The sequence below is a fragment of the Macrobrachium rosenbergii genome, chromosome 42 (genome assembly GCF_040412425.1).
Source record: "Macrobrachium rosenbergii isolate ZJJX-2024 chromosome 42, ASM4041242v1, whole genome shotgun sequence".
Lineage (NCBI taxonomy): Eukaryota > Metazoa > Arthropoda > Malacostraca > Decapoda > Palaemonidae > Macrobrachium > Macrobrachium rosenbergii.
The window spans coordinates 6,108,604-6,132,459 of record NC_089782.1 but is presented as its reverse complement, the minus strand read 5'-3'; the positions used below and the strand labels follow the sequence as shown (position 1 = coordinate 6,132,459).

Here is a 23,856-nt window from a genome sequence, read left to right as displayed (position 1 = left end):
AGTGTCCGAAAAAATGTTCCCTTCATGTGCACAATCAGGATTGTCATACCAAAAGTAGCATTAAGCTGCTATTGTCTCATCTTGGAGGGAATGGCCACAAGCTTCCTTAATATCTAAACTTATGAACGTAAAGAAACGAAACAGATACGTTTATTCACTGTTTTCTGTACAACTGGTGGCCTCCCTTCAGCTTGCATTACTGTAAACCCACGTAATTTAAATCATCATGAAAATTCTTAGGGAGCACATGAATTTTCTCCTTAGACTTGTTGAAGGGAAGGTTTTCCAAAGTCGGCCTTTTGTTTTCAGTGAAAACTAGACCTTGCAGACTGGCAGCCAAAATAAAGATCGTGTGATGCCACTAACCTCAGTTGAAGGATATGTCAATTATGCTTTGTTAATGTTTAGGCAACGTTAAAATCTTCTCACGAAATTCTTCGCTGACACAGGTAACCTTGAATAACATTGCGCAGTAAAAAATAATGTTAAACCTGCATTTATTACAAAAATTGCTTTTGTTTTCAAACAAGATACCTACACTTGACGCCGTCACTTGCATTTTGCTAACATAACGCAACTTTTGAAGTAGAAATATGAAAGGCTGTTTCCGTTACTGCTTATGGGATTATAATTTCGTTAAACCTACTACAGTATATTCGTATCCATAAAAGTTTTTCATTTTCAGCATTTTCTTGTACAAATCTTTGTTTACAATTTATTTGTGAATATATTTTTTTAATTCATTCTAAGCATTCTTTCGCCAACATTGATATAAAGTTTGATGCATTAAATGAAACTAAAGAAAGACATTGCAGAGTACTACATATTTTACATACGTAAAATCTCACAAGTTTGAGAGAGGCTACGTTTGAAATTCTTGATAAGAGAGACAGAAACCGACCTACCTGTCAGTTCCACGCAACGGACGCTGAACTTTACCATTTTAAATCTTAAAACAATGTTGAAGTGGGTGCGATTCTCCAAGGTTTCACATACGGACCTTTTTAGTCTGCTTTCCGAAAATATCTTGAGATCTGAGGTAGAGTTTCTGAAATTGATTTTCTCAGCCCGAAGAAAATTTTAACATTATAATCTGCATTTCACTCAAACAACTTTACATTACCTTTCGAGCAGCATCTTCTGCCCAGGGCTGTGTAGAGTCAGAAATCAGGAATCAGGAATCAGGAGCATTAGTAATTCTTGACAAATTATTTCCTAGGCTTTGGAACGCTCTCTTTACCTCAGTATCCCCTGATTTTAAAAACATTCTCTTTCCTCATTTCATTGAGGTTCTTCAAATACTTTCCTTCAGTCTTTTGGCTTCCAGATAATAAAGTGTAGAGAACCCACTTACACATAGCACAGACCCAGACACACACATACATTATATATATATATATGTGTGTGTGTGTGTGTGTGTGTGTAATCTTTTCAACAAATGCAAAAACATGAAATGAGAGAGAAAAAGCCTCCATATATTGAACAAAGGGAGAAAGGAGCCCCGTTATATTTCGGATAAACTCTATCCCTCGTCGTTGGATGGAGACACTACCCGAAATATAACGGTGCTTTGTTCTCCTTTTGTTTCATTTATATGGGCATTTTCCCTCTCATTGCACGTTTTCATAGTTTATATATATATATATATATATATATATATATATATATATATATATATAAAAAGCATGTTAAAAGAAGAATATATATATATATAAATATATATATATATATATATATATATATATATATATATATATATATATATATATATATATATATATATATTATATATATATATATATATATTATACTCATACAACACACCTTTCTGCTTTCTAAAGCTACCTCATCTCATCTTACGAAAATTATTAAATATCCAGAATTTAATGACCTAACCCCGTTTATGTTGTCAGTAACTCACTAAGTGGTGGAAGTAGACTTTGCGGCTTTCAATTGGCCACTAAACAAATCGATTTGCATGTAAGCTAAAGATGTCATCCCTGTGTCTGCTTTCAACGGGGCAGTGCAGTTTCTTAGTTGCTGAATAAATAAGATAGACATAAACAAAAATAAATGGAACATAAATCTCATTTTGCTGTTATTCCTGAATTTAAATAGACATTTCCAGCGTCGCTGCGACGTTAAGCACACACAGTGGTCGCTCAGTAATGCAACTTCGCTCATGTCATGTGCACAGTCTAACACTGTTGCAAAGGGCTTATTAGCATCCTGAAATTTCTGACCTTCTGCCCGTGGCTAATGGATGATTAACTGCTGGGTTTTTTGCTAGCGAGAAGCCCTGGAGTCTGTTTTAGGCCTAGACGAGGAGTTCGATCTCACCATCAAGGATCTTCTGAGGGGCAAACGCCTGCTCGTCACCTTCAACAACCTCGTCATGGTAGTAGAGTGGCATCAAGTTATTATGCGGTTACTTTCTGTGACGACCTTTTTTGCTATTTTGGTCTTCTTATTTTCTCTTGATTTTCCTCTTTGGTACAGGCATTGATGATGAAAGGACTTCATAAGGACTTTTCAAAGAAGAAACCAGTTGTACTGCCTCTGAAATAGATTCTAACTCCATATGGAAGTTCGAAAGATATGAGATGCCATCTAAGAAACTATAACGCTTTAGAGAGCGTCGAATTCGTATCTTCCTCCTTTTAGATACTGTAGCTAGCTAGATTGTACGCCAACACATAAAATGTCACTATCATACTTTGGCGAATAACATTAAGGTATATTTTCGTATATAGTTAGATCAACCATTGTCAAATTCTTCCTTATCAGTAAGTTACTTTTGCATACGTTAATTATAAAGTTATTCCTTGCATGTTCCGTAAAAGTGTAGAAGCAGAAATCTATTGATTCTAACGTTTTGGAAGTCAAGTAGCTGTCGCTTAACAACCGCAAAAAGTTGACTAAATCAAAGAATCAGTTAACTCAATAAAGGACAAAGATTATTGAAAGCTTAACTCGTTCCTGCTCTAAAATAAGTGACAAAATCGCTGGATATTTTCATATCTTTTTAATATTCCTTAATCAGAGAAAGTTAACTTATCACTCTTTTTCTGCGTCAACTTTAATCACTTGTTATTTTTGTTAGTCACCATTCTTTCAAAGCACACCGTTTTCCCTTTTGTTGTGTTATACGCACATCTTTTTTTTTTTCAGAGCAATACTGTACTTCTCCATTTATTCCATTTTACCAGGATATAATTACACTCCGATATAAAAAGTTGCATGTTCTGAATGTTTGAGATTTGAGAGTACTGATGGATCATGGCAAACAGATTCTCAAATCCTCAGCCAAGACACCTTAATGGAGGTATGTATCATGTCATGTCTGTCGCATTGTCTGGTCAGAATCTCCAAGCTCTTTTAATCTTACAGAAGTCATTGAAGAGTAAATTCTAATTATAGAGGGAATACCCAGATGTATCGTGTATGTGTGTGTGTGTGTGTGTGTGTGTGTGTGTGATGAGAGAGAGAGAGAGAGAGAGAGAGAGAGAGAGAGAGAGAGAGAGAGAGAGAGAGAAATTAGGTCAGAAAGTTTTGTTCATGATCGACAACAAAGTTAATTGAATCTCCTTTTTCACACTCTAATGGAATATAAAGCAAGACTAGCAGTAACATCACAACCAGTCAGAATAAATATAACTAAAGAGAAATTGTCTCCCTCAGAGAAAGATCCCTCCTCCTCCCTTTCTTCCTCCTCCTCATAAGAAGATAACACTTATACTGACTCCTGCAGGAGGTAGGACTGCTGGGAAGCAAAGGACATCCTGAAGCGCCCCGTGGCAGAATTTCAGACTTCAACGCCTTCATGCTGCTCCGCCTCACCAAACCACAGATGGTATGTCGCTCACGCATGAATGAAGAGGTGAGAGAGATGATGACTCTTGGCAATCCTTCAGATCATGCAAAAGAGACGTCATTTTCTTGGAGGTATTGATATGATTGATTATATATTTAGCATCGGTAGATTTCTTCTGTGATCGAGTATGATCACATCATCATGATTTTGAAGAGTAACGAAGACTCACCATAAAATACAGCCAGGTTGTGTTTCCAGAGGAAGTAGATAGACTATGATACTCGGGGTTGCTAATTTAGTCAAGTCTGAATGTAAATTGTAACTAAAATAATTCATATCTTTGTTAAAATGTTTCTTTCGTAGGTCGAATTGTTCCTGACTTTCTTTCAGAGATAAAATGTCATTGAAGCAAGTAGCTATTCAGAAAATTTTGTTGTTTAATTTTCAACTGAGACTAATATTTTGAATTCTAATTATTGCAGTTTGAATGATTGTTGTAATTATTATTAGAGTTTAAACTACTAGACTGCCGAGTACTGGTAGTTTAAATTCTAATAATAATTACAATAATCTTTATTCATTATTTTGACCATTCTGTTGGCATATTCAGCTAATTATGAGTTTGGAGTTTCTAACGAAACGGGAAATTTACATTGTGTTAACTGAGGGACCATCTGATATGATTTGCCTTGTCTTGCAGTTGCGCTTTTTATCTTAGTCACAATAAGATGCACCTTTATGTTCAGTGCAAAGGTAAAAGGAAGAGAACTGGGATTAAATAGTGTTTCCATAGCTATTGTTTAAGAAAATGTAATGTAAAAATAAAAAAGTATATATATAATTAAATGTACATATTCAGGATTAAAACGAACTGTGGGTAGTGTCCACAGCCATTTTTTAAAGATTTTGATTCAATGCAAAACCTTAATTTTCCTTATTTATGGTTTGCAGTGACTGTGGTTAGCATACCATCTTTACTTACCCTCTTTACTTGCAGATGGTCGCAGGTGCACGTGAACTGGCCAACTGCATGCTCGGAGATCCCACGCTCCACAAGCCTGATCTTGCCTTGACGAAACTGTGAGCACAATTTCTTTCTTAGAACTTCCTACAATCATTTTTATATATATGCCATTTTCGTTATTCTATTTTTACTATTTTATTTTTATATATTCCATTTTTACATATATCAATTATATATACAGCATATATATATACTGTGTATATATATATATATATATATATATATATATATATATATATATATATATATATATATATATATATATATATATATATATATATATATATATATATATATATATATATATATATATATATATATATATATATATATATAACTGAATCACGAAAATATGGAACGTGATGAATATATAAATAAAGATAAAATCCACGAAGGAAACGGAAACACTGGAGTGCTGCGAGGCCTTTCGACACTTACATCCTTTACATAGCAGACTGAAGAAATATAAAAGTAAGTTTATAAAGAAAGCTCATATAAATGACAGATGGGGATTATAAAGGAAAAATATGTACCTGGAATCCAACACAATTGAAGAATTAGCAGAACTGCCAAAACAGGGTTAAATATTTAAGAGGTTTTACAGAGGATTAGGATCAACCGTTCAGAAGCAGGGACAGGACAATTAAAAGATTATACAGGGTCGTGACTGACCACCCAAAAATATTAGTACAACAAAATAATTCTCTTTTTGTAAACAATAATAATTTTGCAAGATGAACATTTTACAAATAAAAAATTATATTAAACATACGGATACAAAGAAAATATATATCAAGTAACTAACTTGTAATTAAGTCAGTGGTTTTATCTTTTAGGTCATTCTTGAACATTTTTCTAATACAGGGGTCCAAATAATACATGCCAGGGCTAAGGTTAAAATTACAGCTGGAAGTAAGCTGGATAATAGCGGACTCCAATAGATTTCTTGAAGAGAAATATTTCGATCTGTCAATCACTGAACTTTCAGTCCAATTTATCCTGTGAGAGTTTTCACTTAAATGAATGAATATAGCATTGGATGCTAAACTGGCCAATATAAAAAGAGGGGCAATCCAAACATGGAATTTTATATATTATGTTGTTGTTTTCTTTAGGGCTATTTTTTATTAACATTCTTTTGAGTGTGTTATTATAAGAAAAAACGGGGTTGACATTAAAAGGTTTTAACAATGATTTTATGTTTTCAAAACTACTATAATAAGGCAGGCTAAGAATGTTCTTAGGGGTTTCTTTCTTCATGTTACTTTCATTATAAAACTTTGTGTGGGCTTTGTTATAACAAATATCTAGTAGATGTGAAGGATAACATAAATCTGTCCCTATTTTTATTATGTATTCAATTTCTTGATCCAAATATTGGGGACTGACAATGCGCAAAGCTCGTAAAAACATAGAGGAAAAAATTGATATTTTGATGTTAAGGCGATGGCCTGAATAAAAATGAACATAAGTTAAGTTGTTGGTTGGTTTCCTATAAATACTGAATTTGCATTGAAATGGTTCTCTGTGTATTAAAACATCTAAAAAAAGGGAGGCAATTGTCTTTTTCTAATTCTAATGTAAACTTAATGGATGGTACCTGGTTATTCAAATTAGAGAGTAAATCATTTACAACAATACCAGCAGGCAAAACAGCTAAAATATCGTCAACATACCTATACCACTTTAAAGGAGTATAAATGATATTAGGTATATATCGTTTTTCAAAGAATTCCATGTACAAGTTTGAGAGGAGTGGGGATAAAGGGTTGCCCATTGCCATACCAAATATCTGTTGGTAAAATGCACCATTGAATATAAACTTACAATCACAAATGCGCAACCTAGTGAGAGAAATAATATGACTTACAGGTAAAGGTAATTCGTGATGGATTAATTCATTACTAAGATACTCTAAAATAGAATCTATAGAGACTTTAGTAAAAAGAGCACAAACATCAAAACTAACGAATCTATCAGTGGGGCAAAAAGTGATTTTGTTTAATTTATCAACTAAATCTAGACAATTATATACGTGAGAATCTGCGATAGTTCCAAGTAACGGAGACAAGAGCTTGGTAATATATTTCGAAAGTTTATATGATATTGAGCCAACAGTACTGATAACAGGCCGCATAGGATTGTTTTCTTTGTGTGTTTTTAAATCCGTACAAGTAAGGTAACGAGGGAAATTTTACTGACAACTGACCTATTAGTTCTTTTTTATCTTTAAGGATTTTTTTTTTTTCACTGTGCTGTTGAAACTTTTTATGACTTGATCAAGGGGATTTTTTGTTAGTTTTTGTGTGTCGTATCATCATCCAGTAGGGCTTGCATACGTGATATGTAGTCAACTTTATCTAAAATTACAGTACTATTCGATTTATCAGCTTTTGTGATGTGGATTGTATTGTCTTTTTTAAGGTTGGTCAAGCTTTTCTTATAGCGAGCAGAGAAATTACTTTCATGCCTAACATTCACAGCTAACTATTGGAGTCCGCTATTATCCAGCTTACTTCCAGCTGTAATTTTAACCTTAGCCCTGGCATGTATTATTTGGACCCCTGTATTAGAAAAATGTTCAAGAATGACCTAAAAGATAAAATCACTGACTTAATTACAAGTTAGTTACTTGATATATATTTTCTATGTATCCGTATGATTAATATAATTTTTTATTTGTAAAAATGTTCATCTTGCAAAAATTATTATTGTTTACAAAAAAGAGAATTATTTTGTTGTACTAATATTTTTTGGGTGGTCAGTCACGGCCCTGTATAATCTTTTAATTGTCCTGTCCCTGCTTCTGAACGGTTGATCCTAATCCTTTGTAAAACCTCTTAAATATTTAACCCTGTTTTGGCAGTTCTACTAATTCTTAAATTGTGTTGGATTCCAGGATGATCGTTACTTTATAATCCCCATCTGTCATTTATATGAGCTTTCTTTATAAACTTACTTTTATATTTCTTCAGTCTGCTAATAAAGGACGTAAGTGTCGAAAGGCCTCGCAGCACTCCAGTGTTTCCGTTCCCTTCATGGATTTTATCTTTATTTATATATATATATATATATATATATATATATATATATATATATATATATATATATATATATATATATATATATATATATACATATATATATATATATATATATATATATATATATATATATATACCAGATTTGTATATACCATTTTTATATATACATTTTATATATCCCATTTTTATTGTTATATTTTTATATATTCCATTTTTACATATAACATTTTTATTTGTATCTTTTTATATATACCAATTATATATATATTTTTATATATACAATATTTTTATATATATAATATTTGTATATATCATTTTTATCTATACCATTTTTATATATATGAATTTTATATATGCACTTTTTATGTATACTTGGTTATCTCTGTCTCTGTTTATGAGAGCAGATCATGTCATTTGTTATTTTTAGTTGCATTGCCAAGGGTAGGGACTGTCCTAACTACTGACACGGTCAGGTATGTTTCGTCAAATCTTCCAGCTATTTAAGTTCCTGCTTAACACTCATTTACCTACATATTTTCCAGCGACTTATTATTGTCTTTGTTATCAATTAATATTAAATAACATCTATTCAGTCCTGCTCCTATCAGTCTTCTTTGCTTTGTCAGTTCCGCGTTTCATCCGAGACATTCTTTTCCGTAGAACCTTCTTCTTTAGGTTTATGGCCTTTTTGTTGTGCCCTATGAGGATGTTTATATACGTGTTAGCTGACCAACCAGGCACTGCCCGGGATAAGTCTGAATGACAACCGATAAACTTTCTCTCTCAAATTGGATGATATATGTAGAAATCACAAAGACTGGACTATACTCCTCTCCGGAAACTTTAACTTTCCTTTCGTAGATTGGAAAGAACGAATAGGAGACTGTGGTTGTATTTATGCATATAAAAAAGAGATTAATAGTGCAGAAGATAAGAGGGAATTTGAAAAGCTATTACCTCTATTACTAGAACATAACATTCAGCAAATAAATCACCTGCCAGCAAGAAAGGATAATATTTTAGACCTAGTATTTGTTAACGAGGTGAACTATGTTAAAGAAATAATAGTGTATAATACGAGTATTTCGGACCATAATGTCATAGAATTAACGGTCCGTTCCAAAGCACATGAAAACAGAGATAAGCAAGAGGTGAAAAAATGGGAAGGATATAAAAAATACAATTTCTATAGTGCAAATATAAAATGGTAAAAAATAAATGAAGAATTAAACAAAGACTGGGAAAACATATTCGTAAGTGATAATATACCGGTAAATACGGATATATTATATAAAATATTAGAGGAAATAGTGGACAAATATATACCGAAGAAGAAAAGTAAACATCAGTCACACATACCAAGAGACAGAAGGATCTTGTTCCAGAAAATCAGAAAGTGGAAAAAAGGTCTTGCAAAAGAAAAGAATGCATGGAAAGTGATGGAACTAAAAAGTAAAATAGAAAATGCAGAACAAAAGATTATACAGTCAGAAGAAAATGAAAAACAGGCCCTAGAAGAAAAAACCCTACAAAATATCAAGCAAAACCCCAAAATTTTTTACTCATATGCGAAAAAGATGAATAGAATAGGAGTAGAAATAGGCCCTGTAAGAATTGAAGGGTGATTAGCGAATAAAAAAAAGGAAATATGTAACATATTAGCAGAAAGATATAAGAGTGAATTTACACCTAGAATTGATAATGAAGATAATGATACAGAAATAAGAGATGAAAATAGTGAATATTCATCAGGCATAGATATTACTGAAGCCGATATTGTGCAGGCTATTAATGAAATAAAAAATGGATCAGCAGCAGGACCAGATGGCATACCTGCCATTTTGTTAAAGAAAGTGGTTCATTCTATCGCAAAGCCACTAGCAATATTATTAAGACAAAGTATAGATATAGGCAAGATTTATGATGAGTATAAATTAGCATATATTACCCCTACTTTCAAAAGTGGATCAAGACTAGAGGCAAGTAATTATAGGCCTGTGAGTCTGACATCTCATATTATGAAAGTTTATGAAAGGGTAATGAAAAAAAAATATAATGAAACATTTAATGAAAAATAGATTGTTTAATACAGGACAACATGGTTTCGTACCCGGAAAAAGTACACAAACCTAACTATCAGTCCACCATGAAAACATATAAAAAATATGATAAACGAAAAAGATACAGATGTGGTTTACCTAGACTTTGTAAAAGCTTTTGACAAGGTAGACCATAATATATTAGTGAAAAAAATTAGAAAACATAACATTGTGGACAAAGTAGGAAGATGGATGCAAAACAGAAAACAGATAGTGATTGCAAATGACGAGAAATCGGATGAAGTTAAGGTAATATCCTGTGTGCCACAAGATACGGTGTTAGCTGCATTGCTGTTTGTGATTATGATTGCAGGCATAGACAGTAATGTTAAGGACTCGGTAGTGAGAAGTTTCGCCGATGACGCAAGAATAAGTAGAGAAATTACTTGTGATGAAGATAGGAACTCGCTACAAAGAAACCTAAACAAAATATATGAATGGGCAAAGGTAAATAGGATGGTATTTAACTCTGGTAAATTTGAATCAATAAATTATGGTGATAAAGAGGGAATGCTATATGCATATAAAGGACCTAATAACGAGACAATCACAAATAAGGAAGCAGTTAAAGACCTTGGTGTGATGCTGAATAGGAATATGTTATGCAGTGATCAAATAGCAATACTATTGACAAAATCCAAAGCAAAGATGGGAATGTTGTTCCGGCACTTCAAAACAAGAAAAGCCAAACACATGATTATGCTTTATAAAATGTATGTACGTAGTCCACTTGGATATTGCAATATGATATGGTACCCACACTACAAAAAGGATATTGCACAAATAGAGAGTGTACAAAGGTCCTTTACAACTAGAATAGAAGAAGTTAAGGACCTTGACTACTGGGAAAGACTGCAATTCTTAAAATTATATAGTCTCGAAAGGAGGAGAGAACGCTACATGATAATACAGGCATGGAAACAGATAGAAGGAATGACCGAAAACACCATGGAGCTAAAAATATCAGAAAGAGCAAGCAGAGGTAGATTAATAGTGCCCAAAACTATACCAGGAAAACTAAGGAAAGCACACAGGACATTAATCCACTACGCACAAGCATCGATAATGCAGCGTCTATTCAATAAATATCTAAGATGCATCCCAGACCATCCAAGATTAGAAGATACAAAATATACCGGAAGATGCATTAGCAATTCTCTGGTAGACATCAGAGGTGCCTCACAATGAGAGACCTGGGGCAACCCGAACGAACTGTAAGGTCTGTAAGGTCTCTCTCTCTCTCTCTCTCTCTCTCTCTCTCTCTCTCTCGTGAGGTCTGCCTACAGTCCTCCACTGCCTCATGAAGTCCTTTCCTTCTCTCCTTCTATCTCTCTCTCTCTCTCTCTCTCTCTCTCTCTCTCTCTCTCTCTGTAGGGGGAGTGATGCCTGCAGTGCACCTTCTGCGGTGCACAGCTGGCAGTACTTAAGGGTTTTTGCAGCGTCCCTTGAGGCCTGAGCTGCGACCTCTCTTAAACCTTCTACTTAACATCCGTTCAAACCGCCATTCTACCACCTTTCCCTCCCTCTCTCTCTCTCACAGATTATTTCATCTTGTAATTGCGACGTTTTCCTCCTGTTACATTTAAATAATAAAAAACACAAAAAAAAAAGGTGTATAAAAAATAAAATAAAAAAGTAAAAAAAAAATTAATATATTTATTACATAGTATATATGTGTGTATGCAGATGTATATATATGTGTATGTATATATATGAATATATGTATATATACATGAGATTAGTGTAAAGAGCTGACAGCTACCTCATGCGTCAGGACAGAGGCTTTGGAACCTCTTTAAATAACGCAGCAGGGAAGATGCTTACAGGTTTCTAAAGACCAGGATGAGAGGGATCCTTCGGCAACTGGGGATGCAGAAATGGGGTGTTGCTACTGTGCCCCATTAAGCTCACTCCTTCGTGTAATGAGTAACCACACCTGCAACCGCTACCCTGTGAGTGAAGGCTAAACTGCTCTGAGGTTGAGGAGCTTTTGTGCCTTGTTGGAGTTCTAGCCTACTAAAAACCCCAAACGTGCTTCTGTGCCATTGATGGTAGAACTTCCTGCCCATGGGGTCTGCTGGTGTGTCCATTGTGGCCACTCCTTGGGGATTTTCAAAGCTGGAGGAGAAGCAGTCAGGTAATAAGATTCTGGCTGTTCGTGGCTGTTTGATGTTTAGTAATTTAAGGGATGCTGCTGTTCACTCCTGGCGAAAAATAATTTGCTTAGGTAAACTGTGTTGCCCAGTTGGGAGCTGCGACACGTATGGGATCGTCTAACAACAGGGAGACCTTATGTTAGTGTGACAGCGAAAAAAGGCATCCTGGCGACGTACTATGGAAAACTGTCCATGGATAAGAGGATGCAGACTGCAGGAGTATTCAACCACACCCCTTTTTTCCTTTTCAACTGGTCACATTAGAAAGAATATTGAATTAAAGCTCAGATAGAAATATTGAAACGAAGACACAAACAGAGATGACCCAAGAAAAGTTAAAACTAAAGCACACATGTGCAAAATGCTGTGTAAACAAGTGGTGCGTAGACTACAAAGAGGCATGCCCATCAAAGCTAGGTAGTCTCAGTGTCTGTCTCTCCTGTCAACAAGAACAGGAGATAGCTAAGCTGAGGAAGGAAGTAGAAGAAATATCAAAGGAACTAAAGGAGCTGACAAAGGACAAGCTTAAAGACAAGAGAAGAGAAGACGGGATGGAAAAGGAAACTGGAGACCTAAGAGGAGAAGTGATAGACCTTAGGAGAGAGAAACAGGAAATGAAGAGCGTCACAGTAGTAGAAAACGGAGAGAGTATAGTGGGGATTAGAACATAATTAGTTAAGACCAGAACCAGAAAGGAAACAGAAACAAACACCAGACTAGGTACAAAGAAAGAAACTTACAAGCAAAAAAATGATGAATTTAAGAGAGTAGTTGGTAGAAGAGTGAAAACATAATTGTCCCCCAAAAGGAATAAACACATCAAATAGATTTGCTGTGCTCTCAGAATCAGAAGAGGAAACATCCTTATCCGGAGACTCGTTGGTAAAAGATCAGGGGTCAAATTTTGTGGCCAAAAATAAAAATACGAGAAAAGTCATTCTTAGCCAGGTGCAGAAAAAAAAGAAGACAACCGAGATAGTGAAGAAAATCAAAGTGAAAAGTAGAGAAAGTGCTTGGAGGAGGAAACGACTTGTTTCTAAAAGATGGGAGAACTGGCCAGACAGAAGGTCTTGTAGCTGACCTGAGGAATGTTGTAGAAAACATCCGTGAGAAAACCGACAATGGCATTCTTGTAGTACTGCCTAGAATCAATGTAAGCCACTACTCCCTCAGCAAGGCAATTGGAATCAACGACAGACTGGAGTGAATATTCCAAGAAAAATGTGTTAGGTTTTTAAACTTTTGGGACAGATTTCTAGGGAATAAAAAACTATATAAAAAAGCAACAAAGAACTGTGTATTTTATTCTCAGGAGAGCCGTCCTTGAAGAACACATTTTAGCTTGCTAATGTCTGCAAAGAGTGTAATATTTTTGTTGTCATGAAAAACAAAATGACAATAATAATATCAAGATTACTTCTTATTAATCTGTCGGACATTTCCTTGTAAATAGTGTCCTTTTACCTGCTCTCTCAACTTTTATGATCAAAAATACCTAAGTCAACATGTAGAGAATGTATTATAATCCTGCTTAAATGGCAAAGATCCAAGAGTATTTATTTCTGTGAAGGGATTTCCTACACTTGTCCATCATGTTGTCATTAGATTAAAGCGGTGAGCTGCAGCTCTCATATTCTTCATAAGGAACTTATTCACTGCAGCAACCCACAATTATACTCTGTTTTCGTGTGTATTAAAACAAGCTCACTTTCTGCCGTTATATAAATTTATTTCTGAGGTTGGCACTGAATCTAAAAAGACAGTTTCTGTTTTATTTTTTATTTATCATTGAACAATGCCATCTCTGTGAACCAATGGGAAGATGAGTAAAGTTGTAAACTGCCGATTTACCTGTTACTAATATTTGTGATGCTCGCAGTCACATGAAAAAATAAAAAATGCTATCAACTTGCTATCAAGCTCCAGTAGATTAGACTGTCTACTCGCGAAATGACAAAATAAAGATGAAGATGAGAGTCAGTGAATATAGACTGATGCAGAAGTTAAGAAGTAAACAAATCAAATTGTCCAGGGACAAGAAAGGTGGTGATTTAGAGGTCACATTGCAGCTCGACATGACTAACAATAACCATGCAACTGTCAGGCAGACTACTCTGTAGGTTAACAGTAAAGGAAATGAAACACCTCAGGAATTTTACACGGGTATCGTGGCGCCTCAAGAACACGTGCACGTTGATACTCTGCAATCATAGCATACACAAACTCAGTCCAAGTTACTGGGTATTTACCATGACAGTTCTAGTGCACTTTACTTCCCACCCAACCTTAGCAGCCGCAGTCATTAACTTCTTTGACATGCGAGCGCATTTCCTAGGCATCGACCTGTCCAACTTGCATAGCCTAAAGAACCTTCCTTGACGCTTCAGTGAGATTTATATGATAATAAAAATTTCCTTCAAACAGCAGCTTTAGTACTGTTTAATGTACTTGACAGCACAGGACAATTTACTCGACATCCACGAGTAACATTACAGATACTTGACAGCCGTAATCAACTGAGCATGAAAATCCCATTAAACTTGATTTGGCCTCACGATAAATTTTGTTCAAAAGTAATTGCGTAGCCAATTTATCCTTACTTAAAGACACAGCCACAACAATGAAATATTCATATAATAATAACTATACGAAGTATGGTTATGATGAGGCTTAATTCACAATTATTATAAAGTCAACATGAAAAGCTGTACATATATTATGATACAATTATAGTATAGAAATATACGATATTCATAGCGGCTATAAAAACTTTCCTTGGTAGGCATGATAAGATATTCTTGGAAAGCATAAAGGACAGTTTATACGATTGGTGAAATTCAGCAAAAATAAAGGTGAATTCGCTCACTTTATGAACCTTAACGAAACTTCTGGCTAACAAACAGAAAATACTAAGTAGCCATTAAAGATTGGAATTGCTTCCTTTTCTCTTCTGTTATGGTGAATATACTTCTTTTGAATCACCCCGTCTGCATCCAGCAATCTATAAATCATGGAAAGCAAATGTTGTCTTTAAAGAGACTTTATCAATCAGTGTCCGTGTTTCATTCATTTCACTCCACTTCCTGAAAAAAAGAACTCAACAATCATTCCCATGTATACCTATTTGGTATGACTAGAAAGTTGTAAATTCATCAAAGTGACGATTTTTCGCAAATAGTAAAGTTGTTGTAATCACCGAATTCCTCACAACAGTTGTTGCAAATTACAAGATTGTAAGCGAAGAGAAATGGCACAGAAAAATAGAATACAAAATAGTGGCCAGACTATAGAGGTCACCCCACGAAATATAATATTTTTTGCACTGTGTTGTACAACATAAGTTGCGAAAAACAAACATTAGCCAACAGAGCAGATAACACATTTCTGAAACAATACCAGGTATGGAACACTTTGGTACAAAGGTGAGAATCGTGAATCAGAGACGAAGCAGCGGCAGAGATTAAAATATAAGTTAAGCAGCAAATCTAGGGTTTTGCACTTTACTCTTTTTCATCGTCCTTTTTTTTTTATCACTGCCTTTCTTATGATCATTACTACTTAAAATCGTTCAATGTTCTATTTTCTATCATTTCCTGCAACGCGATTGCCAAGAGTATCCCAGGTCTAAGGGAATACTCCCTGAAGTTGTTCTTCCTACGTGCGATTTCGATCCCATAATAATCAGGTCTCCTTATTGTCAGACTGCAAGTAGGGAAGAGGAGTAGCAGAGTTTGATACAGACGCTGAGAGACAAGTAGAGATTGAAAGAAAAGAACGATTGACGCTTTAGTTATGGTGCATTCCTAGCTCAGACAAGTGTTTGACTGGCATCGTACTGTTTTTTCGAGATGAATAGATCATATATGTAAAATCATCAACCAGGTAGAAATCAGATAAGAGGATAACGGACATCGTTGAGAAAAAGAAAGCAAACAACAAACAAACGCGTAGCAGAAGAGGAATGGAATCAGAAGCAGGAAGAGCCCTCCTTTCCGAGCGCTCCTTGGCGAAATGACGTCATTTTTCTGCGAACGCCGCTTCATACTGTATGACGTAACCGGACGTGATGCATATTTTTCCATTATTATTATTCCATGCTTGCCGAAACATGGCTATATCCATACTGGAATAGTTCCTTTGAAAATTTTTATCGAGCATTCCTTTTCCCGAACGTTTGGAGGATCTACCCCACAGAATCATGAATAATATTATTTTGTCTTTAATTATTTTATAGAAATCCAAAGCACTTGAGACTAGTTATATAACAGTATGAATCCAATGATTAATTTCACCAAAAAAATTTAAAGCTTTTTCATGTTAGAGACATTGCTTCATTCATTTATAACGCTTTTTCCAGCTGTAAAATGTTCATGTAAAACAAGACCAAGTCTTGCTGTACACCAGAACCTTCTACAAAGAATTAATCCATAGTTTTCCTGGAAAGGGAAAAACCCCGAGTTGAGATCGTCTGTCAGAAACATATCTTTGCCCCTCCCTTTACCTGCAGCCTGTGTGAAGAAATTATTTAAAGAACTCAACAAAAGAAAGGCAACTAAGCTTTTTCCGGGAGAAATATGAGTCACATACAGCACACATTGTCCTTCCCACGTTAAACGCTCAAATGACGTTAGTCTTCGTGGAGAAGAAGTGGAAATAGATTTCATGGGCAACAGACAACCAGCTGATCTGTTCCAACAAAGCTGGAGGTCTCTCTCTTAGAGAGGACAGTCAGGGTTAGTTCATCGGAGAAGAGTTAAATGGTTCATTACTCTGTCTCCCATCTGCTTGCCACCAGAAATCTTTGGCATTTCGATCATTGTCATTCTACACTTCTTTTAAATTTGATATTTCTGGACAGCAGTTTTTTGTCAGGATGTGTAAATTATACATGTTTTTAACAAAAGAAAAAGTGTAACAAAATTTAAAGGTAAAGTTTATAATTATGACTGTAGTTTTTTACTGGTAATGTTTATGCATGATATCAGTTCCGTAGTAATTAATGGGGTTAAAAGCTGAGTCAATGGAACTATGGGATCATCGAGCAAAAATAAGAATATCAAATTATCAATAAAGAAGTGAATATTACACTATCTTATAATGTGAAAAAAACATGATCGACAAGGTTAAGCAGCCAATGGTATAAATTAAAATGTTGGACACAATTCGACGTTGAAATAAAACAGAAAATAAATAATGTTAATCCTCTTATTGATAACGTTCATGAAGCTTGGGGTCAGACGAGCGGAAGTATCCCGTGTTAGTGAGGTCAGACTACGGTCGCGATGTCGCCGGGGAGGTCCTGGCCTCTGCCCAGGCACGGGGTCTGGCAGGCATCACCAGGGTCATTATGCCCACAACGGCACAAAAGGTAAGACGCGTCATTTGGCAGAACAACAACTGTTTCATTGTTCATATCAGCTTTGCCCCTCAGGACATGATTACGAACTTGCCTTCAGAAACGCGCCGTCAAATCTCTCTTTTCAATTATTAAAATAAAGAGGAAAATTATATAGAGGAATAAGATATGAATCATATTCCAAACTACCCATCAGTTTTGCAAAAATCATGATAGCAATGTCCAGGAATTTCGTTAAAAGGTCCCTTACTCTTTAGAATCAGCACAAAAGCAATAATGATACAATTTCATGAGACAAAGTCAAAGTCAAATCTATTTTGGAAATTTAGTTATTGAAAAAATAATGTAATTCTAAAATACATATTGTTTACAGGTCAATCCTTTGGAGAAGGTGGGCGTGGCTCACTTGGCCACAGTATTACTCAACGCCATTCAGCAAGGAGGGTGGATTGTTGTTCAGGTAATTTGTATACTATTAAGTAAGAGTTTATGTATATGAATGTGTTAGAAGCGCCGCATACATATTCGTTTGTTGTACCCAAAAACATTGTGTATCTGAAACGGGACTTTTCCTTTAGACAAACAAAACTGCAGTCATCATCCTACCCTCCTGTACGACGGTTTGTGTTTCATATCTAGCAAATTTACATTCGCTGTGTATGTCATAGGCGACGTCCAGAGGCCTACAGAAATCTTTTTTCCCCTGCCCTTTGCCTAGGTTTTTTCAGAACCCTCTTGGCATATCATGTGTTGACGCATGTACTTTTCTCAAACCTTTCTATACTTCTTAATACAAAGGTCATTATAAGTGTCGCTGGGCAATAAGACTGCTGAGATAGATATGGAAAGTATTTGCGTCGGGAAGACGGAATCAGGCGTGTTTCAGACTCCCTTCTAATGTTGAAAGCATGGACCTCAAACGCCTCACAAAATGAGGGTAATCTGAACTGACTAGTAGACAGTCCCACTCTCATCGCTGGTCGGTCTTTCTGGAAAAACTTCACTAAAATTACGTTACCCTTATCCACCCAAACATATGTTACTGTTTTTATATATGGGAAGGGACTTTCACTCTTTCGCCTCTTCAGACACCTAGCTTATATCTGACCAGCAGTCTCTTCGATGATTGTCTTGTTTGTGGATATTTCTATGGAGGTCGCTCTGAAGGCCGATTGTACTGAGAGAGTCAGTTCCTCACCTGTGTGACAAATGTCAAGCTGCTTCTTACGCTAAATTCATACGAGTGAGAACGCCGCGAAAGTCATCACTTTTCAGTCCCGTATCCCTTAATTTACCTTCATTAATTTCCTGAAGTTTCAGCTTGAGATTTGTCCGGCTGTTAAGCATGGATATATATTCATTTACAAATATATATATATATATATATATATATATATATATATATATATATATATATATATATATATATATATATATATATATATATATGAAATTTCAGTCATCACGCGTAATGCACTTAGGGGACATTTGATCCGCCCAGGAACTAGTACTAAACACGGCTCACTCCGTTTGTTCATATACTATTCTTAATATAATATTGTTTAGTACTGGATGAATAAATCTGCCAAAACTGGTCGTGGATAGGTTAAGTCGTCAATATATAAAGCAATCGTGACGCATCATAATAACGTTATAACAATTTATTTTCCGCAGGGAGCTGAATCTCCGGCAATTTTACCAACACTGCTAGAAGCTATGAACAAAACTTTTTTCCGTAGCTTCTCCAAATGTAAAGACAAACTTAGTTAGTATGTAAAGAGTATGAGAGAGAGAGAGAGAGAGAGAGAGAGAGAGAGAGAGAGAGAGAGTATTCAGCGTTATGCTAAACCAGTATCGTGAAGTATACAGCAAACTGTCTTAGAAATAATGCCAAGGCTAAGATTTACTGACTTAACAAGATCTAAAACAAACATTGATTAACTAAGTAAATAACGCTACAAATCAGTCATTTCAGATATGAAATCTCTGACCGGAAGCAAATCGAATCGTATTGTGTTTCCAGGTGCACGAGGACTTTCGCCTTGTGGTAACTGTAGGCGTAGCAGACGAATCTCCATGTGAACTGACTCTGTTAGCTCGTCCAGTCCACCTGCAGCCAGCACCAACGTTCTTGGCTACTCTCTCCACCATTGCAACGCTCATCAATCACCACCATTATCGACATCATTGTAAAGTATCACTTTTGCTTAGATGCCGCCATGCTGATCTCTTGTAGTATGCGAGAATCGGAGAATTAATAGAAAATCGTAGTTTTAAGGCTCCTAATATCATTATGTTTTCAATGTCATGTTTTAGAGCAACCTTTAAAAATTACTTTGAGTGAGTTGATAAAGCTTTTTTACAATAATTCCTTATGCGTCTAAGCCAATGATATACAGGTTTTTGAAGACATAAAGGAATATATTTATATATATATATATATATATATATATATATATATATATATATATATATATATATATATATATATATATGTGTGTGTGTGTGTGTGTGTATATATATGTATGTATGTATGTATATATATATATGTGTGTGTGTGTGTGCGTAATTATTGCTCATTGATAAACGCCTAGAACCGCTTCAGATCTCGGGGCAGAATGGCGGAGAGCCATCTGGAAAGCTGCTGCTGTTCACACCATGTCGACAGTATGCAGGCACTGGCAGTCTCATCCGAAGCCTTCCCTGCAGCCTGCTCCTACACTCACGCCAAGAACGCAGGTCTCGTCCCTGAAATCGCAGCCGTCGCTGGAGAATCCTTCTCTGCTCGATTCGTCGCTGCGATGGCAGAGGGAATGTGAGTGTGAGGCGCGCCCCAGAGGAGGAGGCCTTGATGGCCACATCAACTTGTGTGAAATTTCGACGACATTTTCCTACCTCTACAACTTGTCGCTTTCGCACCCTCTCAGCGACGACACTTTACGATGCTTTTTAGGTTTGTTGCCTGCGACTCCTTTTTGTCTTAAAGGATAAAAAAATATTTAGAATTCCTGTCGGAATTGGACCTTCCCTACAAACTGAAACAAATAAGCAAGTACATCACTTTTCTAATATTACAATGTCTTCACCTCAAGTCATTAGTGACACTATTAACGCCTAAGTCAAAATACAAGAGTTCTTGGTAGTCATTTTCAATGTAGATTCATTGAAGATTAGTAAGACCTTTTCTTAGTCTTATAAGAGAGTGTGTGTGTGTGTGTGTGTGTGTGTGTGTGTGTACATGTGTGTGTGTGTGTGTGTGCGACTGAGCGAAGTTCCAGTTTCAGTTTCATTACTGAATAATCATATATAACAAATATAAAACTATCAGTTCAGCATTAAAAGATTATAAAAAAAAACAAAGAAATGTAGATGTAAGATTTGCATTAAAAGGTGCAGACTGACTGAGATTATCATAAATTATTGGAATCCATTGAAATTCACGAAGTTAAACATTCGCACATGTATAACAACTGAGTGGACAATGTTAAATATATATATATATATATATATATATATATATATATATATATATATATATATATATATATATATATATATATATATATATGTATATATATGAATTTTAGTCACACACACGCATGACTTTTTATATTCACAAAAATTAGACAAATATCAACTATTTTTGCAAATGTATATATACCTGTATATATATGTTATGCGTAATCAGTCATTTTTTCAGTCAAATGCACTTATTTGATAGTACTAAACACGGCGAAATATATTTGACCACCCAGGGGCTAGTACTAAACACGGCGAAACAGTGCAGGTGACTCACTGTTTCGCCGTGTTTATATATATCAAATGTCCCTAAGTGCATTTCGCTATCTGACTGAAATTTCATTCATAATATATTATATATATATATATATATATATATATATATATATATATATATATATATATATATATATATATATATATATATATGTGTGTTGGGGGGAGGTGTGCGCGTGCGTGTCAACGATATGCAAATATTTCAATTTTATTGAGATAAATAAAGCCAATGTTTTAATAGCATGGGGTAAAATAAGTTCTGATAGCAATTATTCAGATATACCCATCACTAATGTGGTTATAACTTGGGCCGGGCACCTCTGAACTGGATGTGTTTGCAATGTCGACTGACAGAAGTGTCGTACGGCGGGAGGAAACCTGGGGCGAAGTGATCTCCTCCATGCCGGAGGAAGTGGGCGTTGTGTCGAAGGAAGCTGCAGTCAGCATCGTCTCTGCCCACATCGCCTCGTGTCTTCCAAACATTCATTCACTCGCTATGGTGAGTCTCTGGTCTAGGCAGCACTGATAAAAACATTTTGCGCTTTTGACTCCAATAAAACTTGACTTTTGCACAAATGTTAAATGTCAAAAGGTTATCGAGGATGCGTCTGTGCCTTGCAGCCACTGTTGATGATGATACATTTCCCAAAAAAGCCCATGTTTGGTATGAGGCTGCTTACCTTTCAAGTGGGCGTCGCTCACAATTTTACTTCCAGTCAGACAATTATACCATAATGTTAATCATCCTAACCAAAGCTTAGAAACAGGAAAAAATTTTTGCTTTCAGGTGTAAAACATTGAGTTAATCAGTCTTTTTTTTTTATTTTTTCGCAACAGGAAGTTGAATATGAAAACTTCCAGAAGGACCTTGAAGCCATCACTCAAGGGATGTTTGATAAACCGCCTGAACAAGAACCTGAAGAAGTGGAAGAATGATTTCCCGAAGGAAATACGTCCTGTGATCATCATTAGGATCATGTCTTATTTTATAGAAACTTGTAAAAACAATCTTTGCCAGATATCAAAAATGGGAAAAATAAGGTATAAAAGACTTGAGAAAATATGCGCAGCATTGAATGCCGTCAGTCCTTGGTCATAGATTCTACCTTATTAATGACCCTTCACCAAAGTCGACTCTGTCCTGACTACGTCTAGAGGTGAGGTGTTTTCTTTACTGCGAAAGCATTTGTCACTGCAAAAGTTGTGCCCGCATATTTCCCGAAAAGTTTTTTCATGTTACCCATATGAAGTTATCTGTGACTCGTGATGAATACTTGCCTTATGAGTTGATATTAAAGGTAATCATGTTGCTGCTGTTCACCTCAGAAAGGGCGTGACGGCGCATTTCCCCCTGTGCTAATCGCAACAGGATGCGAGATATCGCTTTGCTCCTTGCTCATGACCGTGGATAATACATCACGAGCTCTGGCGATATAAAGCGCCCCTTCCGACAGGCGGTGCTCGTTTGCAGTGCCTGTGAAAATGACTTCTTGTTCTCGCAGATCATCAGACTATTGCAACATGCGCGCCAGCATCCATTTCGAAGCACTTACGCTGCAATACAACAAAAATCTTTCTTTCTTTAATTTCATAAAAGAATTTGAATGCTTGTTTTCCTTTTCTTCCTCTCTCTCTTTCATGTGCTAGCCTGAGCTCATAATGTTGAAACTGAAAGTTTTTCCGACTCTTGTAATCAAAATAAACCAATGAAAAATGATCTGTTGTTATACATACATGTGTTACCTTGGTTCCATATTGTTTCATCTTCAAAATAAAATGCGAAATATTCATCTAGATGTCAGAGTATTAACTATAAAACTCACGTTAATCAATATAATTACTTGAGTTTGAGGGCATATGTTATAACCTTTTGAGGGCAAAATGTTTCACCCAATTCAATATCCACATGTCAAGTAAGTATACTTCTCTCTCTAAGTGATAACAACTTTCTCTTACAATGGCGGTTATGTAAACGCTCCGCTTGATTACTATACGTGAGCTGCTCGAGGTTGAGAAGTCCTGATACCTAAGATTATTATCTATATATACTATTACTATTAGATTGTTTAACCACACCTTTATGTAGATATTATCTCCCTTTTATTTGCAGTGTTAATGTCCGATTTTATTTTACGACACCTGTTTATATCTCTTCTCTGAACATGCCACTTAAACCTAAACAGAGAATTTTGAAACCTTTCTCTTTTGAGCGAGGAGGGGCAGCACTTACACTGGCACCATCAAAAGATAGGTCTGAACAGTCACGAATACAATCCCAAGTTCTCAGTCTGGAAACTAATGCACGAAGTTTGTTTGTAATGTTATTGCATCATGAGGGAAACAAGACTGAGATAAGGTGAATAATTAAAATTGACATTTAAATCAACCCAAACATACACGAACAAAATTGTGAATATGTATCGCAGAAGCCTATTTCCATCTATTTTATCAATCATTTTATTGCATAACCTACTCTCTTATTCCGCCAATAGTGGCTACAGAACCATTAGGCAGAACCATTAGGCTATTGTTGTGCGTCTGAGGATGATGGTGACCAGGAACTGAAGA

General features: G+C 35.6%; 1 protein-coding gene across 1 annotated transcript in view; it reads left to right on the top strand.

Moving 5' to 3' along the window:
* Nucleotides 1-22,253, top strand: part of LOC136827722 (uncharacterized) — a 149,604-nt gene extending 127,351 nt beyond the window's left edge. Inside the window, 11 exon segments of the mRNA XM_067085185.1 lie at nt 2,291-2,398; nt 3,752-3,853; nt 4,812-4,894; nt 17,364-17,505; nt 17,867-17,953; nt 19,168-19,228; nt 19,491-19,682; nt 20,099-20,446; nt 21,249-21,276; nt 21,643-21,787; nt 22,126-22,253. Of these exon segments, the coding sequence (XP_066941286.1) occupies nt 2,291-2,398; nt 3,752-3,853; nt 4,812-4,894; nt 17,364-17,505; nt 17,867-17,953; nt 19,168-19,228; nt 19,491-19,682; nt 20,099-20,446; nt 21,249-21,276; nt 21,643-21,787; nt 22,126-22,224 (1,395 nt within the window). The 3' untranslated portion in view covers nt 22,225-22,253.
* The last annotated feature ends 1,603 nt before the right edge of the window (nt 22,254-23,856 follow it).